General features: G+C 38.9%; 1 protein-coding gene across 1 annotated transcript in view; it reads right to left on the reverse strand.

Annotated features, from left to right (window-relative positions):
- Positions 1 to 20017, reverse strand: part of LOC135557331 (T-box transcription factor TBX18-like) — a 45203-nt gene extending 25186 nt beyond the window's left edge. Inside the window, exons 1-6 of the mRNA XM_064990513.1 lie at positions 19514 to 20017; positions 15263 to 15422; positions 14531 to 14632; positions 13850 to 14021; positions 10160 to 10327; positions 2343 to 2407 (exon numbers count right to left, since the gene is read on the reverse strand). Coding sequence (XP_064846585.1) covers positions 2343 to 2407; positions 10160 to 10327; positions 13850 to 14021; positions 14531 to 14632; positions 15263 to 15422; positions 19514 to 19742 — 896 coding nt within the window. The 5' untranslated portion in view covers positions 19743 to 20017. The remainder of the gene's footprint in view (positions 1 to 2342; positions 2408 to 10159; positions 10328 to 13849; positions 14022 to 14530; positions 14633 to 15262; positions 15423 to 19513) is intronic.
- Positions 20018 to 25780: the final 5763 nt, after the last annotated feature.

Here is a 25780-nt window from a genome sequence, read left to right on the forward strand (position 1 = left end):
TGATATTGTATTACTGCCCTGCAGAGTGATATTGTATTACTGGCCTGCATAGTGATATTGTATTACTGCCCTTGTAATGCTCCGGGTGTCGTGGGTGTGGAGTCAAATGCAGGAGACAGAGAGTTCAATGCTGTGCGTCTTTAATAGCACCAACGCACCACAGGGTGCTCACAATAGTTACGTTCCCAAACACAGGGAATCAAAATGTGCAACGGAAAATACACGACCAAGTACTAACACGTACCTCTACAACAGAGCCGAAGGTTACACTGAAATGATCCCGCACAACAACCAGGCGGGCCGGCTGTCTAATAAAGACAAACTAATTAAACATAAACAGGTGCTACCACTAAACATACAAGGAGGGGGAGGAAAGACAATCAGTGGCAGCTAATAGGCCGGTGACGACGACCGCCGAGCGCCACCCGCCCGGGAAAGGGAACCACCCTCGGTCGGACTCGTGACAGCCCTGAAGGAGCAAGAAACACAAGCATTTCTCTGCACCTGTTGTAACATAGACTGGTTTCTTGACCATTCTTGTTATTGTGGAGTAATAAGTAACAACAGTCATCATCATAGTAGGACAAATCATCTTTTAATGTTTCTACTTTACAGCCATACATTATATAGTTTTCCACATCTGTAGTAGACAAACCAGTTTCCATGTAAAATCTATAGGTTTGACCAGACATTTAAGTGATCATCAACTGAGAGCTGTTTTGTGTGCTTTTTGATGATCTGTTGTACTGGCCATAAACAAGGCCATAAACTGCACCAAGGCCATAAACTGCACCAAAGCCATAAACTGCACCAAAGCCATAAACTGCACCAAAGCCATTAATTGCACCAAAGCCATAAACTGCACCAAAGCCATAAACTGCACCAAAGCCATTAATTGCACCAAAGCCATAAACTGCACCAAAGCCATAAACTGCACCAAAGCCATAAACTGCACCAAAGCCATAAACTGCACCAAAGCCATAAACTGCACCAAGGCCATAAACTGCACCAAAGCCATAAACTGCACCAAAGCCATAAACTGCACCAAAGCCATAAACTGCACCAAAGCCATAAACTGCACCAAAGCCATAAACTGCACCAAAGCCATAAACTGCACCAAGGCCATAAACTGCACCAAAGCCATAAACTGCACCAAAGCCATAAACTGCACCAAAGCCATAAACTGCACCAAAGAAATTAAAAAAGTAAAGTATGATATACTGTATGTTGTAATTTAATCTGATCAATACATTTAGTTTTTGTATCATTGTTTGCTGAAAGATTTCTTAAATGATCACACTTTTGATTGTACAAGGGATAGAAATGATGGAAATGTGATTTGGGTACAAGTGCATTGTCTAATGTTAAAACAATATAGAATAATAGTGAAGACATGAAAACTATGAAATGACACATATGGAGACACACAAGCAGACACAGATAATATACACCAGTATACATAGATATTGTGTTGTAGAGTAGTGGCTTGAGGGCACACACAATGTGTTGTGAAATATCATGTAATGCTTTCAATTGTAAATAACTGCCTTAATTTTGCTAGACCCCAGGAAGAGTAGCTGCTGCCTTGGCAGGAACTAATGGGGATCCATAATAAACCCCAGGAAGAGTAGCTGCTGCCTTGGCAGGAACTAATGGGGATCCATAATAAACACCAGGAAGAGTAGCTGCTGCCTTGGCAGGAACTAATGGGGATCCATAATAAACCCCAGGAAGAGTAGCTGCTGCCTTGGCAGGAACTAATGGGGATCCATAATAAACCCCAGGAAGAGTAGCTGCTGCCTTGGCAGGAACTAGTGGGGATCCACAATAAACCCCAGGAAGAGTCGCTGCTGCCTTGGCAGGAACTAGTGGGGAACCATAATAAACAACAGGAAGAGAAGCTGCTGCCTTGGCAGGAACTAATGGGGATCCATAATAAACCCCAGGAAGAGTAGCTGCTGCCTTGGCAGGAACTAATGGGGATCCATAATAAACCCCAGGAAGAGTAGCTGCTGCCTTGGCAGGAACTAATGGGGATCCATAATAAACCCCAGGAAGAGTAGCTGCTGCCTTGGCAGGAACTAATGGGGATCCATAATGAACCCCAGGAAGAGTAGCTGCTGCCTTGGCAGGAACTAATGGGGATCCATAATAAACCCCAGGAAGAGTAGCTGCTGCCTTGGCTTCCATAATAAATACAAATATACACCTACAGCCACACCCACAATCACACACACATCCAATCACACACAGATACAATCACACACACACAATCACACACACATCCAATCACACACAGATACAATCACACACACAATCACACACAGCCCAGTGCAACTCACCGGTTTCGTCCGGAGTCTCTGAAGCCTTTGGCAAATGGATTCCTGTCAATCTTCAGCTTGGTGATCTGGACACAACACAACTATAAACCGTAACATCTAAAAACAACAAAGCAATAACCATAAAATACCGGCAGATTTTCTCAAACATCAGGTTTTTATAAATAAAAGTTAATTTCCAAAAAGGATAGTTTTGGGATTGATCTTTACATCTCCTGATCAATTGTATGTAAAAAACTAATGTTGATGGTGTTATTGTATAGATGGTGTTGTTGGTGTTGTTGGTGTTATTATATAAATGGTGTTGTTGGTGTTGTTGGTGTTATTATATAGATGGTGTTGTTGGTGTTGTTGGTGTTATTATATAGATGGTGTTGTTGGTGTTATTATATAAATGGTGTTGTTGGTGTTGTTGGTGTTATTATATAGATGATGTTGTTGGTGTTGTTGGTGTTATTATATAGATGATGTTGTTGGTGTTATTATATAGATGATGTTGGTGTTATTATATAGATGGTGTTGTTGGTGTTATTATATAGATGGTGTTGTTGGTGTTATTATGTAGATGGTGTTGGTGTTATTATATAGATGATGTTAGTGTTATTATATAGATGGTGTTGTTGGTGATATTATATAGATTATGTTGTTGGTGTTATGACATAGATGCTGTTGTTGGTGTTATTATATAAATGGTGTTGTTGGTGTTGTTGGTGTTATTATATAGATGATGTTGTTGGTGTTGTTGGTGTTATTATATAGATGCTGTTGTTGGTGTTATTATATAGATGATGTTGGTGTTATTATATAGATGGTGTTGTTGGTGTTATTATATAGATGGTGTTGTTGGTGTTATTATGTAGATGGTGTTGGTGTTATTATATAGATGATGTTAGTGTTATTATATAGATGGTGTTGTTGGTGATATTATATAGATTATGTTGTTGGTGTGATTATATTGATGGTGTTGTTGGTGTTATTATATAGATGGTGTTAGTGTTATTATATAGATGGTGTTGGTGTTATTATATAGATGGTGTTGGTGTTATTATATAGATGGTGTTGTTGGTGTTATTATATAGATGGTGTTGGTGTTATTATATAGATGATGTTGTTGGTGTTATTATATAGATGGTGTTGTTGGTGTTATTATGTAGATGGTGTTGTTGGTGTTATTATGTAGATGCTGTTGTTGATGTTGTTGGTGTTATTATATAGATGGTGTTGGTGTTATTATTTAGATGGTGTTGTTGGTGTTATTATTTAGATGGTGTTGTTGGTGTTATTATATAGATGGTGTTGGTGTTATTATATAGATGGTGTTGTTGGTGTTATTATGTAGATGCTGTTGTTGGTGTTATTATGTAGATGCTGTTGTTGGTGTTGTTGGTGTTATTATATAGATGGTGTTGGTGGTGTTATTATTTAGATGGTGTTGTTGGTGTTATTATTTAGATGGTGTTGTTGGTGTTATTATTTAGATGGTGTTGTTGGTGTTATTATTTAGATGGTGTTGTTGGTGTTATTATTTAGATGGTGTTGTTGGTGTTATTATGTAGATGGTGTTGTTGGTGTTATTATGTAGATGGTGCTGTTGGTGTTATTATTTAGATGGTGTTGTTGGTGTTATTATTTAGATGGTGTTGTTGGTGTTATTATTTAGATGGTGTTGTTGGTGTTATTATATAGATGGTGTTGTTGGTGTTATTATGTAGATGGTGTTGTTGGTGTTATTATTTAGATGGTGTTGTTGGTGTTATTATATAGATACAGTGCATTGCGAAAGTATTCGGCCCCCTTGAACTTTGCGACCTTTTGCCACATTTCAGGCTTCAAACACAAAAATATAAAACTGTATTTTTTTGTGAAGAATCAACAACAAGTGGGACACAATCATGAACTGGAACGACATTTATTGGATATTTCAAACTTTTTTAACAAATCAAAAACTGAAAAATTGGGCGTGCAAAATTATTCAGCCCCCTTAAGTTAATAATTTGTAGCGCCACCTTTTGCTGCGATTACAGCTGTAAGTCGCTTGGGGTATGTCTCTATCAGTTTTGCACATCGAGAGACTGAAATTTTTTCCCATTCCTCCTTGCAAAACAGCTCGAGCTCAGTGAGGTTGGATGGAGAGCATTTGTGAACAGCAGTTTTCAGTTCTTTCCACAGATTCTCGATTGGATTCAGGTCTGGACTTTGACTTGGCCATTCTAACACCTGGATATGTTTATTTTTTTAAACCATTCCATTGTAGATAATGCTTTATGTTTTGGATCATTGTCTTGTTGGAAGACAAATCTCCGTCCCAGTCTCAGGTCTTTTGCAGACTCCATCAGGTTTTCTTCCAGAATGGTCCTGTATTTGGCTCCATCCATCTTCCCATCAATTTTAACCATCTTCCCTGTCCCTGCTGAAGAAAAGCAGGCCCAAACCATGATGCTGCCACCACCATGTTTGACAGTGGGTATGGTGTGTTCAGGGTGATGAGCTGTGTTGCTTTTACGCCAAACATAACGTTTTGCATTGTTGCCAAAAAGTTCAATTTTGGTTTCATCTGACCAGAGCACCTTCTTCCACATGTTTGGTGTGTCTCCCAGCTTTAAACTTCTTCACAACAGTATCTCGGACCTGCCTGGTGTGTTCCTTGTTCTTCATGATGCTCTCTGCGCTTTTAGCGGACCTCTGAGACTATCACAGTGCAGGTGCATTTATACGGAGACTTGATTACACACAGGTGGATTGTATTTATCATCATTAGTCATTTGGGTCAACATTGGATCATTCAGAGATCCTCACTGAACTTCTGGAGATAGTTTTGCTGCACTGAAAGTAAAGGGGCTGAATAATTTTGCACACCCAATTTTTCAGTTTTTGATTTGTTAACAAAGTTTGAAATATCCAATAAATGTCGTTCCACTTCATGATTGTGTCCCACTTGTTGTTGATTCTTCACAAAAAAATACAGTTTTATATCTTTATGTTTGAAGCCTGAAATGTGGCAAAAGGTCGCAAAGTTCAAGGGGGCCGAATACTTTCGCAAGGCACTGTAATGTTGTTGGTGTTATTATATAGATGATGTTGTTGATGTTGTTTATGTTATTATATAGATGGTGTTGTTGGTGTTATCATGTAGATGATGTTGTTGGTGTTATTATCTAGATGATGTTGTTGGTGTTGTTGGTGTTATTGTGTAGATGATGTTGATGGTGTTATTATATAGATGATGTTGATGGTGTTATTATATATATGATGTTGTTGGTGTTATTATATAGATGATGATTTTGGTGTTGTTGGTGTTATTATATGGATGATGTTTGTGTTATTATGTTGTTGATGTTGTTGATGTTATTATATAGATGGTGTTGTTGGTGTTATTATATAGATGGTGTTGTTGGTGTTATTATATAGATGGTGTTGTTGGTGTTATTATATAGATGGTGTTGTTGGTGTTATTATATAGATGATGTTGTTGGTGTTATTTTATAGATGATGTTGGTGTTATTATATATATTATGTTGATGGTGTTATTATATAGATGATGATGTTGTTGGTGTAATTATGTAGACGATGTTGTTGGTGTTATTATCTAGATGATGTTGTTGGTGTAATTATATAGATGATGTTGTTGATGTTGTTTGTGTTATTATATAGATGGTGTTGTTAGTGTTATTATCTAGATGATGTTGTTGGTGTAATTATCTAGACTATGTTGTTGATGTTGTTTGTGTTATTACATAGATTACGTTGTTTGTGTTATTATATAGATGATGTTGGTGTTATTATATAGATGTTTTTGTTGGTGTTATTATATAGACAATGATGTTGTTGGTGTAATTATGTATATGGTGTTGTTGATGTTGTTGGTGTTATTATCTAGATGATGTTGTTGGTGTTATTATATAGATGATGTTGTTGATGTTGTTGATATTATTATGTATATGATATTGGTGGTGTTATTATATAGATGATGTTGTCGGTGTTGCTGTTGATGTTGTTTTTATTTCACAACAAGAATTTGATACAGCAATTAGCCAGGAAGTTATGGTCTGAGTGTGTGTGTGTGTGTATATGTGTGTGTGCGTGTGTGTGTGTGTGTGTGTGTGCACGCGCGTGCGTGTGCGTGCGTGTGTGCGTGTGTGTGTGCGTGTGTGTGTGTGTGTGTGCGCGCTTGTTGGTGTGCGCATGTGGGTGTGTGCATGTGTTTTAGTGTGTGTGTCTTTGTGTGTATTACCCGTGTCCAGTTTATAGGTATCGCCGCTCTACACTCTCCTCAAACATTAAACATCGTTCAGTAAAGACAGAACCACCAGTAGAGACAAGTAGAGACCAAAATATATCATTACGGATCAGTAGAGACCATTACAGAGCAGTAGAGACCAGTAGAGACCATTACAGATCATTAGAGACCAGTAGATGCAATTGGAGATCAGTAGAGAACATTACAGATCAGTATAGAATAGTAGAGACCAGTAGATACCATTAGAGATCAGTAGAGAGTAGTGGAGACCAGTAGATACCATTGGAGGCCAGCAGAGAATGGTAGAGGCCAGTAGATACCATTAGAGGTCAGTAGAGAATAGTAGAGACAATTAGAGATCAGTAGAGAATAGTAGAGACCAGTAGATACCATTAGAGATCAGTAGATGCCATTAAAGATATGTGGAGACAAGTAGATACCATTAGATATCAGTAGAGACCAGTAGATACCATTAGAGATCAGTAGAGAATTGTAGAGACCAGTAGATACCATTAGAGATAAGTAGAAACCAGTAGGTATAAACAGAGATCAGTAGAGAAGCATAGAGTCCAGTAGATACCATTAGAGATCAGTGGAGAATAGCATAGACCAGTAGATACCATTACAGATCAGTTGGGCATAATAGAGACCAGTAGAGACCAGTATATACCATTATAAATCAGTAGAGACCAGTAGATACCATTAGAGATCAGTAGAGAATAGTAGAGCCAAGTAGATACCATTAGAGATCAGCAGAGACCAGTAGATACCATTAGAGATCAGTAGAGACCAGTGGATACTATTAGAGATCAGTAGAGACCAGTAGATACCATTAGAGATCAGTAGAGACCAGTAGATACCATTAGAGATCAGTAGAGACCAGTGGATACTATTAGAGATCAGTAGAGACCCGTAGATACCACTAGAGATCATTTGAGACCAGTAGATACCATTGGAGATCAGTAGAGAATAGTAGAGCCAAGTAGATACCATTAGAGATCAGCAGAGACCAGTAGATACCATTAGAGATCAGTAGAGAATAGTAGAGACTAGTAGATACTATTAGAGATCAGTAGAGACCAGAAGATACCATTAGAGACAATTTGAGTCCAGTCGATACCATTGGAGATCAGTAGAGTATAGTAGAGCCAAGTAGAGAATAGTAGAGACCAGTAGATATCATTAGAGAATAGTAGAGAACAGTAGATACTATTAGAGGTCAGTAGAGACCAGTAGATACCATTAGAGATCAGTAGAGACCAGTAGATACCATTGGAGATCAGTAGAGAATAGTAGAGCCAAGTAGAGAATAGTAGAGACCAGTATATACTATTAGAGGTCAGTAGAGACCAGTAGATACTATTATAAATCAGTAGATACCAGTAGATACCATTAGAGATCAGTAGAAAATAGTAGCACCAATTAGATACCATTAGAGATCAGCAGAGACCAGTAGATACCATTAGAGATCAGTAGAGACCAGTAGATACCATTAGAGGTCAGTAGAGACCAGGGGATACTATTAGAGATCAGTAGAGACCAGTAGATACCATTAGATATCAGTAGAGACCAGTAAATACCATTAGAGATCAGTAGAGACCAGTAGATACCATTAAAGATCAGTAGAGACCAGTAAATGCCATTAGAGATCAGTAAAGGACAGTAGATACCATTAAAGATCAGTAGAGACCAGTAGATACAAGTGGATATCCGCAGAGACCAGTAGATACCATTAGAGATCAGTAGAGACCAGTAGATACCATTGGAGATCAGTAGAGAATAGTAGAGACCAGTAGATACCATTAGAGATCAGTAGAGACCAGTAGATACAATTGGAGCTCAGTAGAGACCAGTAGATACCAGTAGAGATCAGTAAAGACCAGTAGATACCATTGGAGATCAGTAGAGACCAGTAGATACCAGCAGAGATCAGTACAGAAAAGTAGAGACCAGTAGATACCATTAAAAATCAGTAGAGACCAGTAGATAAAATTGGAGATCAGTAGAGACCAGTAGATACCAGTAGTGATCAGCAGAGACCAGTAGATACCATTGGAGAACAGTAAAGAATACTAGAGACCAGGAGATACCATTGGAGATCAGTAGAGACCAGTATAGATCAGTAGAGACCAGTAGATACCATTGGAGATCAATAGAGACCAGTAGATACCAGCAGAGATCAGTAGAGAATAGTAAAGACTCGTAGAAACAAGTGAAGACCAGTAGATAGCGTTAGAGTCGAGTTAACTCCAGAATAGTCCAGTAGAATCCGATAATGTTAACTAGAGACCAGCAAAAAACAGTAGAGACCAGGCTCTTTCTCAAGTATCATCTCCTCAACTCCTCTTCTTTATCTGCGCTAGCACTAAGACAAGGTGGAAAATGTTACAAAACTGCCTTAGCTTACTTCACAGAGAACGTGGCTAAACGTTGATAAACAGATAGGAGAGCAGACGAGTGTCTAAACCTACAAAAATAGAGCACCACAGCCTGCCGTGCTAACAGGTTCCCACTACATAACACAGCCACAAACTCCAGGAAGAGCATGCTGCACATGCCCCATCTGTTTCTTGATTACATCACACTTCCTGTGATTGGTGGTTTGAAGCTCACCACCGCCAACCCTTGATCTGAAGTGTAGTTACATGGTATCATGGCTAGTGGCTAACGTTAGCCAGCTTGAGCAGCATACGAACTACAAACTCTGTAGCACAGAGTAGAACCTCCATATGAGGTTGAGAAATAGTGCATTGTGGGCAGTTTACACGTTATCTGGAAATAAGTTAATAAATATGTAATAACCCAAAAACATAAGTATGTTTGAAGTTACAGGTAACCAGATGGTGACTACAGCTAAGTCACTTTGGCCACATTGTGTTGTTTCAGAGCTCTCGTTTCCTTCCCTTTAACTCTAATACTCTACAGTCAGAACTCTCGTTTCATTCCCTATAACTCTAATACTCTCTACAGTCAGAACTCTCGTTTCATTCCCTTTAACTCTAATACTCTACAGTAAGAACTCTCGTTTCATTCCCTTTAACTCTAATACTCTACAGTCAGAACTCTCGTTTCCTTCCCTTTAACTCTAATACTCTACAGTCAGAACTCTCGTTTCATTCCCTTTAACTCTAATACTCTACAGTCAGAGCTCTCATTTCCTTCCCTTTAACTCTAATACTCTACAGTCAGAACTCTCGTTTCCTTCCCTTTAACTCTAATACTCTACAGTCAGAACTCTCGTTTCCTTCCCTTTAACTCTAATACTCTCTACAGTTAGAGCTCTCCAGCCTTTACTGTGTTCTGAGCTGGATGGTGAGAAAACGTTTGTTTACGGTTAGTTTGTCTATATTTTCTGAATGTTGTTTGAATGTTTTGTAAATGTTGTGTGGATGTTACCTGTTGGTTCTGGTTTGGTTGTGTGAATGTTGTGTAAATGTTGCGTGCATGTTCTATAAGTTATATGGAAACGTTTGCTGTTGGTTCTCGTAGCCAGTGACGTGGTATAGTGGCTCGTGTATGTATGGCTGTCTGTAGGTCCTGATACAGTTGTGTGAATGTTGTTTAAACGTTATATGAATGTTACCTGTTGGTTCTGGTATGCGGTGACAGTGGTGAAGACAGTCTCTGGGAAGCTGAGTGTTCTGGTTCCGTCTCCCTGGGGAACGGTTCTAACATGAGACAGCTCCTCGCCACGCTCCTTCTGAATCACATGCACACGTGGCTGGTACTTATGCATGGAGTGGAGAATGATCTGAACACACACACACACAGCCCGGTTAGGGCCCAATTAGACTGCGGCAGAATACACACGCGGGCGCACACAATTACACAGCAATGGAATTACCTGCCATATTCCCACGCCGTAAAGCACAAATGCATTCTTAAACACACACACACACAGACACACATACACATACTGTTGTCTTTGAACGGCCAAAAACATTTTGTCCTGCCTGAGGGTTTAAGTCTGATTAACATATAACAATGATTCTGAAAACATTAAAATTTAACTAAACTAATCTTCCAGCCTGGTCTCATAGACAAGACGTAACATAATAAATGTAAATCCGTTACACTCAAATTAGTATGATATGTTACGTTTGCATAAAAGAGAAGGTTACTTATTTAAGGCAAAAATGAAAGTAGGGTGGGTGGTCGGGGTGGATGGGTGGGCATTTAAAGCCAAAGTCTAGCAACCCAAAGGACAATGAAAGCATTTTAGCTAATTAGCAACTTTGCAACTACTTACTAGCTACTTTTAGCTACTTTGTAATTACTTAGCATGTTGGCTAAGCCTTCCCCTAACCCTTAACCCTTTAACATAACTCCTAACCCTAACCCCTAGTTAATGTTAGCCACGAGCTAACCTTAGCATTAGCCACTTAGCTAACGTTACCCACAACAAATTGGAATTCGTAACTTAATATCATACGTTTAGAAAATTCGTAACATAATGTACGAATTGCAATTTGTAACGTATTATACGAATTGGAGGATGGACATCCACAGATGAATACACACCATACATATCATACTAACTGTCCTACATATCATACTAACTGTCCTACATATCATACTAACTGTCCTACATATCATACTAACTGTCCTACATATCATACTAACTGTCCTACATATCATACTAACTGTCCTACATATCATACTAATTACCATACATATCATACTAACTGTCCTACATATCATACTAATTACCATACATATCATACTAATTACCATACATATCATACTAATTGCCATACATATCGTACTAATTACCATACATATCATACTAACTGTCCTACATATCATACTAATTACCATACATATCATACTAATTGCCATACATATCGTACTAATTACCATACATATCATACTAACTGTCCTACATATCATACTAATTACCATACATATTGTACTAATTACCATACATATTGTACTAATTACCATACATATCATACTAACTGTCCTACATATCATACTAATTACCATACATATCATACTAACTGTCCTACATATCATACTAATTACCATACATATCATACTAATAACCATACATATCATACTAATTGCCATACATATCGTACTAATTACCATACATATCATACTAACTGTCCTACATATCATACTAATTACCATACATATCATACTAATTGCCATACATATCGTACTAATTACCATACATATCATACTAACTGTCCTACATATCATACTAACTGTCCTACATATCATACTAACTGTCCTACATATCATACTAACTGTCCTACATATCATACTAATTACCATACATATCATACTAACTGTCCTACATATCATACTAACTGTCCTACATATCATACTAACTGTCCTACATATCATACTAACTGTCCTACATATCATACTAACTGTCCTACATATCATACTAACTGTCCTACATATCATACTAATTACCATACATATCATACTAACTGTCCTACATATCATACTAATTACCATACATATCATACTAATTACCATACATATCATACTAATTGCCATACATATCGTACTAATTACCATACATATCATACTAACTGTCCTACATATCATACTAATTACCATACATATCATACTAATTGCCATACATATCGTACTAATTACCATACATATCATACTAACTGTCCTACATATCATACTAATTACCATACATATTGTACTAATTACCATACATATTGTACTAATTACCATACATATCATACTAACTGTCCTACATATCATACTAATTACCATACATATCATACTAACTGTCCTACATATCATACTAATTACCATACATATCATACTAATTACCATACATATCATACTAATTGCCATACATATCGTACTAATTACCATACATATCATACTAACTGTCCTACATATCATACTAATTACCATACATATCATACTAATTGCCATACATATCGTACTAATTACCATACATATCATACTAACTGTCCTACATATCATACTAACTGTCCTACATATCATACTAATTACCATACATATCATACTAATTACCATACATATCATACTAATTACCATACATATCATACTAATTACCATACATATCATACTAATTACCATACATATCATACTAATTACCATACATATCATACTAATTACCATACATATCATACTGATTACCATACATATCATACTAATTACCATACATATCATACTAATTACCATACATATCATACTAATTACCATACATATCATACTAACTGTCCTACATTACATACTAACTGTCCTACATATCATACTAATTACCATACATATCATACTAATTACCATACATATCATACTAATTACCATACATATCATACTAACTGTCCTACATATCATACTAATTACCATACATATCATACTAATTACCATACATATCATACTAATTACCATACATATCATACTAACTGTCCTACATATCATACTGATTACCATACATATCATACTAATTACCATACATATCATACTGATTACCATACATATCATACTAATTACCATACATATCATACTAATTACCATACATATCATACTAATTACCATACATATCATACTAACTGTCCTACATATCATACTAATTACCATACATATCATACTAATTACCATACATATCATACTAATTGGAGGATGAAACTTCTGGGGAAAATGTGATCTATTTATTTCCTCTGAAATCAACCCAGATATGATAATGTATAATAATATAATATAGTAATATAATAAATCAAATATATTTATATAGCCCTTCATACATCAGCTGATATCTCAAAGTGCTGTACAGAAACCCAGCCTAAAACCCCAAACACAGTGGTTAGGAAAAACTCTCTAGAAAGGAAGAAAACTAGAGAGGAACCAGGCCAATAAGCAGCATCTCTTTACTCAGAATATATACCAGAGACCGCTGACCTCTGTCCTTTGATCAATCATAACATATATTATACAGTAAAGATGATAATAATAAAAATAAAAATATGATCAAATATGACATTTTAAGCAGAAGTTCTTACTGTTATTAGATTGAAGTCTCAGGTTTCTCTGGTTTAAACACACTTTATTTTACTTCATTTTATTTGACAGGTTTAAAGACACTGTATTTCACAGTAGAATAACAAATAATATAGGATCATCAATCAGTGAACTTAAATATATCCATCCACCAATCTATAGAATTATGCCTAATAATACAGAGATAATAGTGTTTAGTGTTGGTGACATAATATATACAATATTCAGTATGTATAATATATATACAGTGAGTAGTGTTGTCTAGGTAACCTACATGCCCCTGGTCATCCAGCTCATTATTGGTCAGTTTGAGTTTGTCGAAGCTGATCACCTGACGCATCCAAGTCTCACCAGAAGCCAGCGAGTCCGGGTGGATGTATACACGTGGTGGAACCGGGGAATCCGCGTTTCCCGCGACCATCCACTTGGAGCTGTGGTACACGTACCTGCACACACATAGACAGAGAGGGGGGGAGAGAGAATAACTTCAAAACGGGGTTTTTGTTGTTCCTGTTATTGTAACATTTGTTGGTAGACCTTCAGGCCTGGGAGGTTAGGAGGTCAGCTGTGCAAAAGGAGTTTATCTTCCCAAACGGCACGGGGATACAACCATCTCTGACTCTGACTGATCAACAGACAGACCAACACCATTTGTCCTGCTCCAGCCACCGAAGAAAACGATTTTATCAAATCCTTAATCCTTTCTGCTATATTAAATATAGTCTACCATGTTACCTCCATATACTATACCCACAATACGACACACCTTGTTTTGTCCATGTGTTACAGAGAACCATTGAAATGTCTCCAATCTTAACCACCCCTAGCACTGTTAGTCTATATAGCCTATTTCAAATTTGACCAAAACTACAGGAATAGCCTGTAGCCACAGTAGGCCTATAATTGATATATACTATAATAAATGATTAGTAAATTATTTGGTATTATTCCCCACCTGTATCTTTTGTTGTCCATGGGGATAATGTCCATGGCGACGTAATACTGCTGGTGGGGGTCCAGACCCGAGATCTTCACGCGCATAGCGGGGAACATCCGCCTGCACCGGGAAAACAGAAAGTCGATGTCCGACATTAAATAGAGTTACATAAATGCTTCATATCTGTATGCATCATAGTCAGGTAGTCATATTTACAGTGGCTGACATTAGGATTTCACATAACACGAAATGATCCTACACATTTCTCACAGATTGATATATCCGCCCATTAGACTAATATATGATTCTGAAACGGAGCCTGTCAGAATATAAAAAACATTTCATTACCGATAGGCTCCGACAGGAGTTTCTAAATGATGCTTTAAATGAGATTAGAATAAACAAATATTTAAAACATTGTTATTATTATTATTATTAGTCGAAGCTACACATTTTTTTTTACAACATTGCTACCAAATAATGTTTACGATATTTCCTTTTCTTAAACTTTGAGCTTCTTATAAATGAATCAGTCCGATAAAAAAACATAACTTTATTATTATAATATTATACATAAACGTTCTGCTATGATAGAATTCGGTTATCTAAAACATCTGCACATCCTTTCAATTTCAACACGAAGACTTGTTATTTGTTCGATTCTCTTCTTTTTCCTTTCTTCTTTATTTCATCTGTCAATGAGACGTAATGTCATGTAATGTGTGTGATGACGTTAATGTGTTCTCCCACCTGCCGGCCTTCGTAATGATCATCTCCGTGCCAATCTCGTGAAACCGTTTCCACAGGTCGGAGCCCTGCAAGTCCACGCTCATTTCCTCTCCGGGAACCGTTACTGTTACCGGCGGCGTGCGCTGGGCCTGGGCCTCCAACACCACGTCACAACTCTCCGCTACGGAAAGACAGTTTAATGTTGTAATGTAATAATACTACTGGTACAATAGGCTACTCATAGTCTAGTGACTACAGGCCTAAAGGAACAGTTAGGGGGTGTGTGTATGTGCGCGTGCGTGCGTGGGTGCATGTATGTGTGCGCGTGCGTGGATGTATGTATGTATGTATGTATGTATGTGTGTATGTGTGTATGTGTGTGTGTGTGTGTGTGTGTGTGTGTGTGTGTTATAATAATCATGGCTCGCTAAACAGCTAACCGCCAAACGGGCCGTGTCTGTTCCGCTCCTCAGACCAGACCTGACCAGAGCAGGCTGGTACGTTTGTGTTGCTGTCAGAATAGGTATTCAGGCCACAATAGGACAGGAATGAACAACTCTATGGGACAGGTTTAAACAACTCAATAGGACAGGAATGAACAACTCAATAGGACAGGTTTAAACAACTCAATAGGACAGGAATGAACAACTCTATAGGACATGAAACAACAACTCAGTAGGACAGGTTTAAACAACTCAATAGGACAGGAATGAACAACTCTATAGGACAGGAAACAACAACTCAATAGGACAGGTTTAAACAACTCTATAGGACAGGCTTAAACAACTCCACTCAGTGACATGTTATTAGCGTTACTGTCGCATTTATTAATTTACGACCATGTTGGTTTTACTGTATCACGGTGATGCCTAAATAATCACCAATAAAAACAACTCGCGATACTGGAGCCACAACCCTCTTTCAGACGTATAACCAGGATGATATTTTTTTATTTTATTTTACAATTTAACAGTGCAGTGTTTGTGTGTTTTTAATGCATGTATAAACCCCGTTCATATAACGGCTCCGTTCGGGGGCCATTTTCCTGCCGCTAATTGGAATGTTTATGATTGTAACGCGACTCATAAAGCCGCCTATTACTCAATGGCATAGCTGTTTCTATCTACCAGACCGATAACCGGATAATATATCACATATCTACAGTAGAGCGGGGACTATAATCACCACATCATTCATGTTTGAATCATTATTTTACAGATGTAACATGTGATTTATTTAGGCTAATGTTTCAAAAGTTGTGAGTTTCTGAACTAGGCCTATAGGTTAAATAGTTCCAAACCCTTTGCTAAATGTTTATCTTTTGTAAATATCTAATTGTAGACCTGTTCAAGTGTATACGTCAGTCATTAAGCCTATGTATCGTTATTAGGCTATTATTATAGCTGTGCACTTGGCTGTTGAAGATTAGTCTTTTATTGAATTTAATACATAGCTAAATTCATTCATGCCGGCCTTAATTTAGATATTGTCAAGAATTAGGTTCCGAAAACCTCGGAGCTTATTGTTGAGGTCATTCAGAAAGCGAAACTATGGATTCAGTTCCAGAAATATAGCAACCACATTCAACAACAGCCATTAACCATTAATACAGGTCACCAATTCTACTAATAATTTAACAACAACAACCATTAATACAGGTCACCAATTCTACTAATAATTTAACAACAACAACCATTAATACAGGTCAACAATAATACTACTAATATAACAACATTAACCATTAATACATAAATACAGGTCAACAATAATACTACTAATAATTTAACAACAACAACCATTAATACAGGTCAACAATAATACTACTAATATAACAACAACAACCATTAATACAGGTCAACAATACTACTACTAATAATATAACAACAACAGCCATTAGTACATAAATACAGGTCAACAATAATACTACTAATATAACAACAACAACCATTAATACATAAATACAGATCAACAATACTACTACCAATAATATAACAACAACAACCATTAATACAGGTCAACAATAATACTACTAATAATATAACAACAACAACCATTAATACAGGTCAACAATACTACTACTACTAATATAACAACAACAACCATTAATACAGGTCAACAATAATACTACTAATATAACAACAACAACCATTAATACATAAATACAGATCAACAATACTACTACTACAAATATAACAACAACAACCATTAATACATAAATACAGATCAACAATACATACTACTAATAATATAACAACAACAACCATTAATACAGGTCAACAATACATACTACTAATAATATAACAACAACAACCATTAATACAGGTCAACAATAATACTACTAATAATATAACAACAACAACCATTAATACAGGTCAACAATACTACTACTACTAATATAACAACAACAACCATTAATACAGGTCAACAATACATACTACTAATAATATAACAACAACAACCATTAATACAGGTCAACAATAATACTACTAATAATATAACAACAACAACCATTAATACAGGTCAACAATACTACTACTACTAATATAACAACAACAACCATTAATACAGGTCAACAATACTACTACTACTAATATAACAACAACAACCATTAATACAGGTCAACAATACTACTACTAATATATCTGCGGTGCATTCAGAAAGTATTCAGACCCCTTGATTTTTTCCACATTTTATTACGTTTCAGCCTTATTATAAAATTGATTAAATAGTTTTTTCCCCTCGTCAATCTACACACAATACCCCATAATGACAAAGCAAAAACAGGTTTATAGAATTGTTTGCAAATTGATTAAATATGAAAAATTGAAACGTATTTAGATAAGTATTCAGACCCTTTACTTTGTTGAAGCACCTTAGACAGTGATTACAGAATCAAGTCTTCTTGGGTATGACTCTCCAAGCTTGGCACACCTGTATTTGGGGAGTTTCTCGCATTCTTCTCTGCAGATCCTCTCAAGCTCTGTCAGGTTGGATGGGGAGCGTTGCTGCACAGCTATTTTCAGGTCTCTCCAGAGATGTTAGATCGGGTTCAAGTCCAGACCTCGAATCCTGTGTGGCTCAGTCGGTAGAGCATGGCGCTTGCAACGCCAAGCGTCGTGGGTTCGATTCCCGCTGGGGCCACCCATATGTAAAAGTAGTGGCCCCAGCCGACTTGTAAGTCGCTTTGGACAAAAGCGTCTGCTAAATGGGATATATTATTATTATGCTGCCACCAACATGCTTCACCGTAGGGATGGTGCCAGGTTTCCTCCACACGTGACGCTTGGCATTCAGGCTAAAGAGTTCCATCTTGGTTTCATCAGACCAGAGAATCTTGATTCTCATGGTCTGAGTCCTTTACGTGCCTTTTGGCAAACTCCAAGCGGACTGTCATGTGTCTTTTACTGAGGAGTGGATTCCGTCTGGCCACTACCATAAATGTCTGTTTGGTTGAGTGCTGCAGAGATGGTTGTCCTTCTGGAAGATTCTCCGTGGTTCCAAAATTCTTCCATTTAATAATGATAGAGGCCACTGTGTTCTTGGGGACCTTCAATGATGCAGAAATGTTTTGGTACCCTTCCCCAGATCTGTGCCTCGACACCATCCTGTCTCGCAGCTCTACGTACAATTCCTTCGACCTCATGACTTGGTTTTTACTCTGACTGCACTGTCAACTGTGGGACCTTACATAGACAGGTGTGAGTCTTTCCAAGTCATGTCCAATTAATTGAATTTACTCCAATCAAGTTGTAGAAATATCTCAAGGATGATCAATGGAAACAGGATACACATGAGCTCAATTTCGAGTTTCATAGCAAAAGGTCTGAATACTAAATAAGGTATTTCTGTTTTTATTTATATAGTATAAATCAGTAAAATTTTCTAAAAGCCTGTTTCGGCTTTGTCATTATGGGGTATTTTATGTAGATTGATGAGATACATTTTATTTTGTTTAATCCATTTGAGAATAAGGGGTCTGAATAAATCTGCAGTTCTATTCCTTCTGAGTGAAAGTCACTGTTAGAATAGTTGTAGCCTAGTAATTCTTCTTTCGTCAGAGTTTACTATCTGCATGCAGCTACATTTGGTTTATCTTGCGTAACTAGTTAGTTCGCGTAACTAGACTATAGTGGGAGAGAGTTTAGGCTACGTGTTGTAGATGTTTTTGGAGTGTTTGGAGCTGATATGATAGAGCCTCGGAGTGGCGGTGAGGGTATTTTAACTTTTATACGGTGCCATCAGTCCACTGCAACCGGAACGGTCTTTACTTACGCGAGCCGTCACGAGCACACTCTATCTCGCTGCCCCGGTCGTACACCTTCTTCTCTCTCTCCCCTCCGTTAGCGGGAAGTTCCAACACCTCGGTCCACTCATCAAGACAGCACACCCCGGTGTCGGCGTCCCCGAGCTTCCGTGTCTTCTCTGCCCGGATGAGAGATTCCACCGAGAACGCGTGCGCCTTGACGCTCAGATTGCACGAAGAGCGTCGCTTCTCTGCCATTCCACCGACTAACCGTAGAGAGACGCACGAGAGGAAGAAAGCTGTCGCTCTAAAGAGAAGTGAAGTCAAGTGAAAAGTTAATCCGAAGGGCTTCCGCGGTAGCCTGGTACCGGAGCTGTGGGTCTTTATGACGCTCCTCTCGTTCAGCTATGGCCCGTTCAGGACTGACATTGGAGCACCGCACAGAACCGTCCTTGTGTCCCCTCTCTCTCTCTCTCTCTCTCTCTCTCTGCAAGTGAAATAGAACCTCCGTGATGTGTGTGAGCCAAGCGCTTGAGCCGGTTTTGGACAGTGTAATCTAAGGGGTGTTGCAGGGCTGGGCAGCCAGCTGTCAATCTATCTGCCTCCTGGCCAATAGGAGCCTTGATCTCATCGAAGTCGTTGAAGAGCGCCATTCTCACACCAATGCCCGAAATGCTCTGCATATTTGTCCATCAGTGGTTTAATGTTACCACTTACCGGTGGTTTAATGTTACCTCTAACTAGTGGTTTAATGTTACCTCTAACCGGTGGTTTAATGTTACCTCTAACCGGTGGTTCCTCTAACCGGTGGTTTAATGTTACCTCTAACCGGTGGTTTAATGTTACCTCTAACCGGTGGTTTAATGTTACCTCTAACCGGTGGTTTAATGTTACCTCTAACCGGTGGTTTAATGTTACCTCTAACCGGTGGTTCCTCTAACCGGTGGTTTAATGTTACCTCTAACCGGTGGTTTAATGTTACCTCTAACCGGTGGTTCCTCTAACCGGTGGTTTAATGTTACCTCTAACCGGTGGTCTAATGTTACCTCTAACCGGTGGTTTAATGTTACCTCTAAACGGTGGTTTAATGTTACCTCTAACCGGTGGTTTAATGTTACCTCTAACGGGTGGTTTAATGTTACCTCTAACCGGTGGTTTAATGTTACCTCTAACCGGTGGTTCCTCTAACCGGTGGTTTAATGTTACCTCTAACTGGTGGTTTAATGTTACCTCTAACCGGTGGTTTAATGTTACCTCTAACCGGTGGTTTAATGTTACCTGTAACCGGTGGTTCCTCTAACCGGTGGTTTAATGTTACCTCTAACCGGTGGTTAATGTTACCTCTAACCGGTGGTTTAATGTTACCTCTAACCGGTGGTTTAATGTTACCTCTAACTGGTGGTTTAATGTTTCCTCTAACCGGTGGTTTAATGTTACCTCTAACCGGTGGTTTAATGTTACCTCTAACCGGTGGTTTAATGTTACCTCTAACCGGTGGTTCCTCTAACCGGTGGTTTAATGTTACCTCTAACTGGTGGTTTAATGTTACCTCTAACCGGTGGTTTAATGTTACCTCTAACCGGTGGGATAATGTTAGCGCTAACCGGTGGTTTAATGTTACCTGTAACCGGTGGATTAATGTTACCTCTAACCGGTGGTTTAATGTTACCTCTAACCGGTGGGATAATGTTAGCGCTAACCGGTGGTTTAATGTTTCCGCTAACCGGTGGTTTAATGTTACCTCTAACTGGTGGTTTAATGTTTCCTCTAACCAGTGGTTTAATGTTACCTCTAACCGGTGGTTTAATGTTACCTCTAACCGGTGGTTTAATGTTACCTCTAACCGGTGGTTCCTCTAACCGGTGGTTTAATGTTACCTCTAACCGGTGGTTTAATGTTACCTCTAACCGATGGTTTAATGTTACCTCTAACTGGTGGTTTAATGTTTCCTCTAACCGGTGGTTTAATGTTACCTCTAACCGGTGGTTTAATGTTACCTCTAACCGGTGGTTTAATGTTACCTCTAACCGGTGGTTCCTCTAACCGGTGGTTTAATGTTACCTCTAACCGGTGGTTTAATGTTACCTCTAACCGGTGGTTCCTCTAACCGGTGGTTTAATGTTACCTCTAACCGGTGGTTTAATGTTACCTCTAACCGGTGGTTTAATGTTACCTCTAACTGGTGGTTTAATGTTTCCTCTAACCGGTGGTTTAATGTTACCTCTAACAGGTGGTTCCTCTAACCGGTGGTTCCTCTAACCGGTGGTTTAATGTTACCTCTAACCGGTGGTTTAATCTTACCTCTAACCGGTGGTTCCTCTAACCGGTGGTTCCTCTAACCGGTGGTTTAATGTTACCTCTAACTGGTGGTTTAATGTTACCTCTAACCGGTGGTTTAATGTTACCTCTAACCGGTGGTTCCTCTAACCGGTGGTTCCTCTAACCGGTGGTTTAATGTTACCTCTAACCGGTGGTTTAATGTTACCTCTAAACGGTGGTTTAATGTTTCCTTTAACCGGTGGTTCCTCTAACCGGTGGTTTAATGTTACCTCTAACCGGTGGTTTAATGTTACCTCTAACCGGTGCTTTAATGTTACCTTTAACCGGTGGTTTAATGTTACCTGAAACAGGTGGTTTAATGTTACCTCTAACCGGTGGTTTAATGTTACCTCTAACCGGTGGTTCCTCTAACCGGTGGTTTAATGTTACCTCTAACCAGTGGTTTAATGTTACCTTTAACCGGTGGTTCCTCTAACCGGTGGTTTAATGTTACCTCTAACCGGTGGTTTAATGTTACCTGAAACAGGTGGTTTAATGTTACCTCTAACCGTTGGTTTAATGTTACCTCTAACCGGTGGTTTATTGTTACCTTTAACCGGTGGTTCCTCTAACCGGTGGTTTAATGTTACCTCTAACCGGTGGTTTAATGTTACCTCTAACCGGTGGTTTAATGTTACCTCTAACCGGTGGTTTAATGTTACCTCTAACCGGTGGTTTAATGTTACCTTTAACCGGTGGTTTAATGTTACCTCTAACCGGTGGTTTAATGTTACCTCTAACTGGTGGTTCCTCTAACCGGTGGTTTAATGTTACCTCTAACCGGTGGTTCCTCTAACCGGTGGTTTAATGTTACCTCTAACCGGTGGTTTAATGTTACCTCTAACCGGTGGTTTAATGTTACCTCTAACCGGTGGTTCCTCTAACCGGTGGTTTAATGTTACCTCTAACCGGTGGTTTAATGTTACCTCTAACCGATGGTTTAATGTTTCCTCTAACCGGTGGTTTAATGTTACCTCTAATCGGTGGTTTAATGTTACCTCTAACCGGTGGTTTAATGTTACCTCTAACCGGTGGTTTAATGTTACCTCTAACCGGTGGTTTAATGTTTCCTTTAACCGGTGGTTTAATGTTACCTCTAACCGGTGGTTTAATGTTTCCTCTAACCGGTGGTTTAATGTTACCTCTAACCGGTGGTTTAATGTTTCCTCTAACCTGTGGTTTAATGTTACCTCTAACCGGTGGTACCTCTAACCGGTGGTTTAATGTTAAATCTAACCGGTGGTTTAATGTTACCTCTAACCGGTGGTTCCTCTAACCGGTGGTTTAATGTTACCTCTAACCGGTGGTACCTCTAACCGGTGGTTTAATGTTAAATCTAACCGGTGGTTTAATGTTACCTCTAACCGGTGGTTCCTCTAACCGGTGGTTTAATGTTACCTCTAACCGGTGGTACCTCTAACCGGTGGTTTAATGTTACCTCTAACCGGTGGTTTAATGTTTCCTCTAACCGGTGGTTTAATGTTACCTCTAACCGGTGGTACCTCTAACCGGTGGTTTAATGTTAAATCTAACCGGTGGTTTAATGTTACCTCTAACCGGTGGTTCCTCTAACCGGTGGTTTAATGTTACCTCTAACCGGTGGTTTAATGTTACCTCTAAACGGTGGTTTAATGTTACCTCTAAACGGTGGTTTAATGTTACCTCTAACCGGTGGTTAATGTTACCTCTAACCGGTGGTTTAATGTTACCTCTAACCGGTGGTTTAATGTTACCTCTAACCGGTGGTTTAATGTTACCTCTAACCGGTGGGATAATGTTAGCGCTAACCGGTGGTTTAATGTTTCCGCTAACCGGTGGTTTAATGTTACCGCTAACCGGTGGTTTAATGTTACCTCTAACCGGTGGTTTAATGTTACCTCTAACCGGTGGTTTAATGTTTCCGCTAACCGGTGGTTTAATGTTACCTCTAACCGGTGGTTTAATGTTACCTCTAACCGGTGGTTTAATGTTACCTCTAACCGGTGGTTTAATGTTTCCGCTAACCGGTGGTTTAATGTTACCTCTAACCGGTGGTTTAATGTTACCGCTAACCGGTGGTTTAATGTTACCTCTAACCGGTGGTTCCTCTAACCGGTGGTTTAATGTTACCTCTAACCGGTGGTTTAATGTTTCCTTTAACCGGTGGGTTAATGTTAAATCTAACTGGTGGTTTAATGTTACCTCTAACCGGTGGTTCCTCTAACCGGTGGTTTAATGTTACCTCTAACTGGTGGTTTAATGTTACCTCTAAACGGTGGTTTAATGTTACCGCTAACCGGTGGTTCCTCTAACCGGTGGTTTAATGTTACCTCTAACTGGTGGTTTAATGTTACCTCTAACCGGTGGTTTAATGTTACCTCTAACCGGTGGTTTAATGTTTCCTTTAACCGGTGGTTTAATGTTACCTCTAACCGGTGGTTTAATGTTTCCTCTAACCGGTGGTTTAATGTTACCTCTAACCGGTGGTTTAATGTTTCCTCTAACCTGTGGTTTAATGTTACCTCTAACCGGTGGTACCTCTAACCGGTGGTTTAATGTTAAATCTAACCGGTGGTTTAATGTTACCTCTAACCGGTGGTTCCTCTAACCGGTGGTTTAATGTTACCTCTAACCGGTGGTACCTCTAACCGGTGGTTTAATGTTAAATCTAACCGGTGGTTTAATGTTACCTCTAACCGGTGGTTCCTCTAACCGGTGGTTTAATGTTACCTCTAACCGGTGGTACCTCTAACCGGTGGTTTAATGTTACCTCTAACCGGTGGTTTAATGTTTCCTCTAACCGGTGGTTTAATGTTTCCTCTAACCGGTGGTACCTCTAACCGGTGGTTTAATGTTAAATCTAACCGGTGGTTTAATGTTACCTCTAACCGGTGGTTCCTCTAACCGGTGGTTTAATGTTACCTCTAACCGGTGGTTTAATGTTACCTCTAAACGGTGGTTTAATGTTACCTCTAACCGGTGGTTTAATGTTACCTCTAACCGGTGGTTAATGTTACCTCTAACCGGTGGTTTAATGTTACCTCTAACCGGTGGTTTAATGTTACCTCTAACCGGTGGGATAATGTTAGCGCTAACCGGTGGTTTAATGTTACCTCTAACCGGTGGTTCCTCTAACCGGTGGTTTAATGTTACCTCTAACCGGTGGTTTAATGTTACCTCTAACCGGTGGTTTAATGTTACCTTTAACCGGTGGTTTAATGTTACCTCTAACCGGTGGTTTAATGTTACCTCTAACTGGTGGTTCCTCTAACCGGTGGTTTAATGTTACCTCTAACCGGTGGTTCCTCTAACCGGTGGTTTAATGTTACCTCTAAGCGGTGGTTTAATGTTACCTCTAACCGGTGGTTTAATGTTACCGCTAACCGGTGGTTCCTCTAACCGGTGGTTTAATGTTACCTCTAACCGGTGGTTTAATGTTACCTCTAACCGATGGTTTAATGTTTCCTCTAACCGGTGGTTTAATGTTACCTCTAATCGGTGGTTTAATGTTACCTCTAACCGGTGGTTTAATGTTACCTCTAAACGGTGGTTTAATGTTACCTCTAACCGGTGGTTTAATGTTTCCTTTAACCGGTGGTTTAATGTTACCTCTAACCGGTGGTTTAATGTTTCCTCTAACCGGTGGTTTAATGTTACCTCTAACCGGTGGTTTAATGTTTCCTCTAACCTGTGGTTTAATGTTACCTCTAACCGGTGGTACCTCTAACCGGTGGTTTAATGTTAAATCTAACCGGTGGTTTAATGTTACCTCTAACCGGTGGTTCCTCTAACCGGTGGTTTAATGTTACCTCTAACCGGTGGTACCTCTAACCGGTGGTTTAATGTTAAATCTAACCGGTGGTTTAATGTTACCTCTAACCGGTGGTTCCTCTAACCGGTGGTTTAATGTTACTTCTAACCGGTGGTACCTCTAACCGGTGGTTTAATGTTACCTCTAACCGGTGGTTTAATGTTTCCTCTAACCGGTGGTTTAATGT

Source organism: Oncorhynchus masou, chromosome 16 (assembly GCF_036934945.1).
Source record: "Oncorhynchus masou masou isolate Uvic2021 chromosome 16, UVic_Omas_1.1, whole genome shotgun sequence".
Lineage (NCBI taxonomy): Eukaryota > Metazoa > Chordata > Actinopteri > Salmoniformes > Salmonidae > Oncorhynchus > Oncorhynchus masou.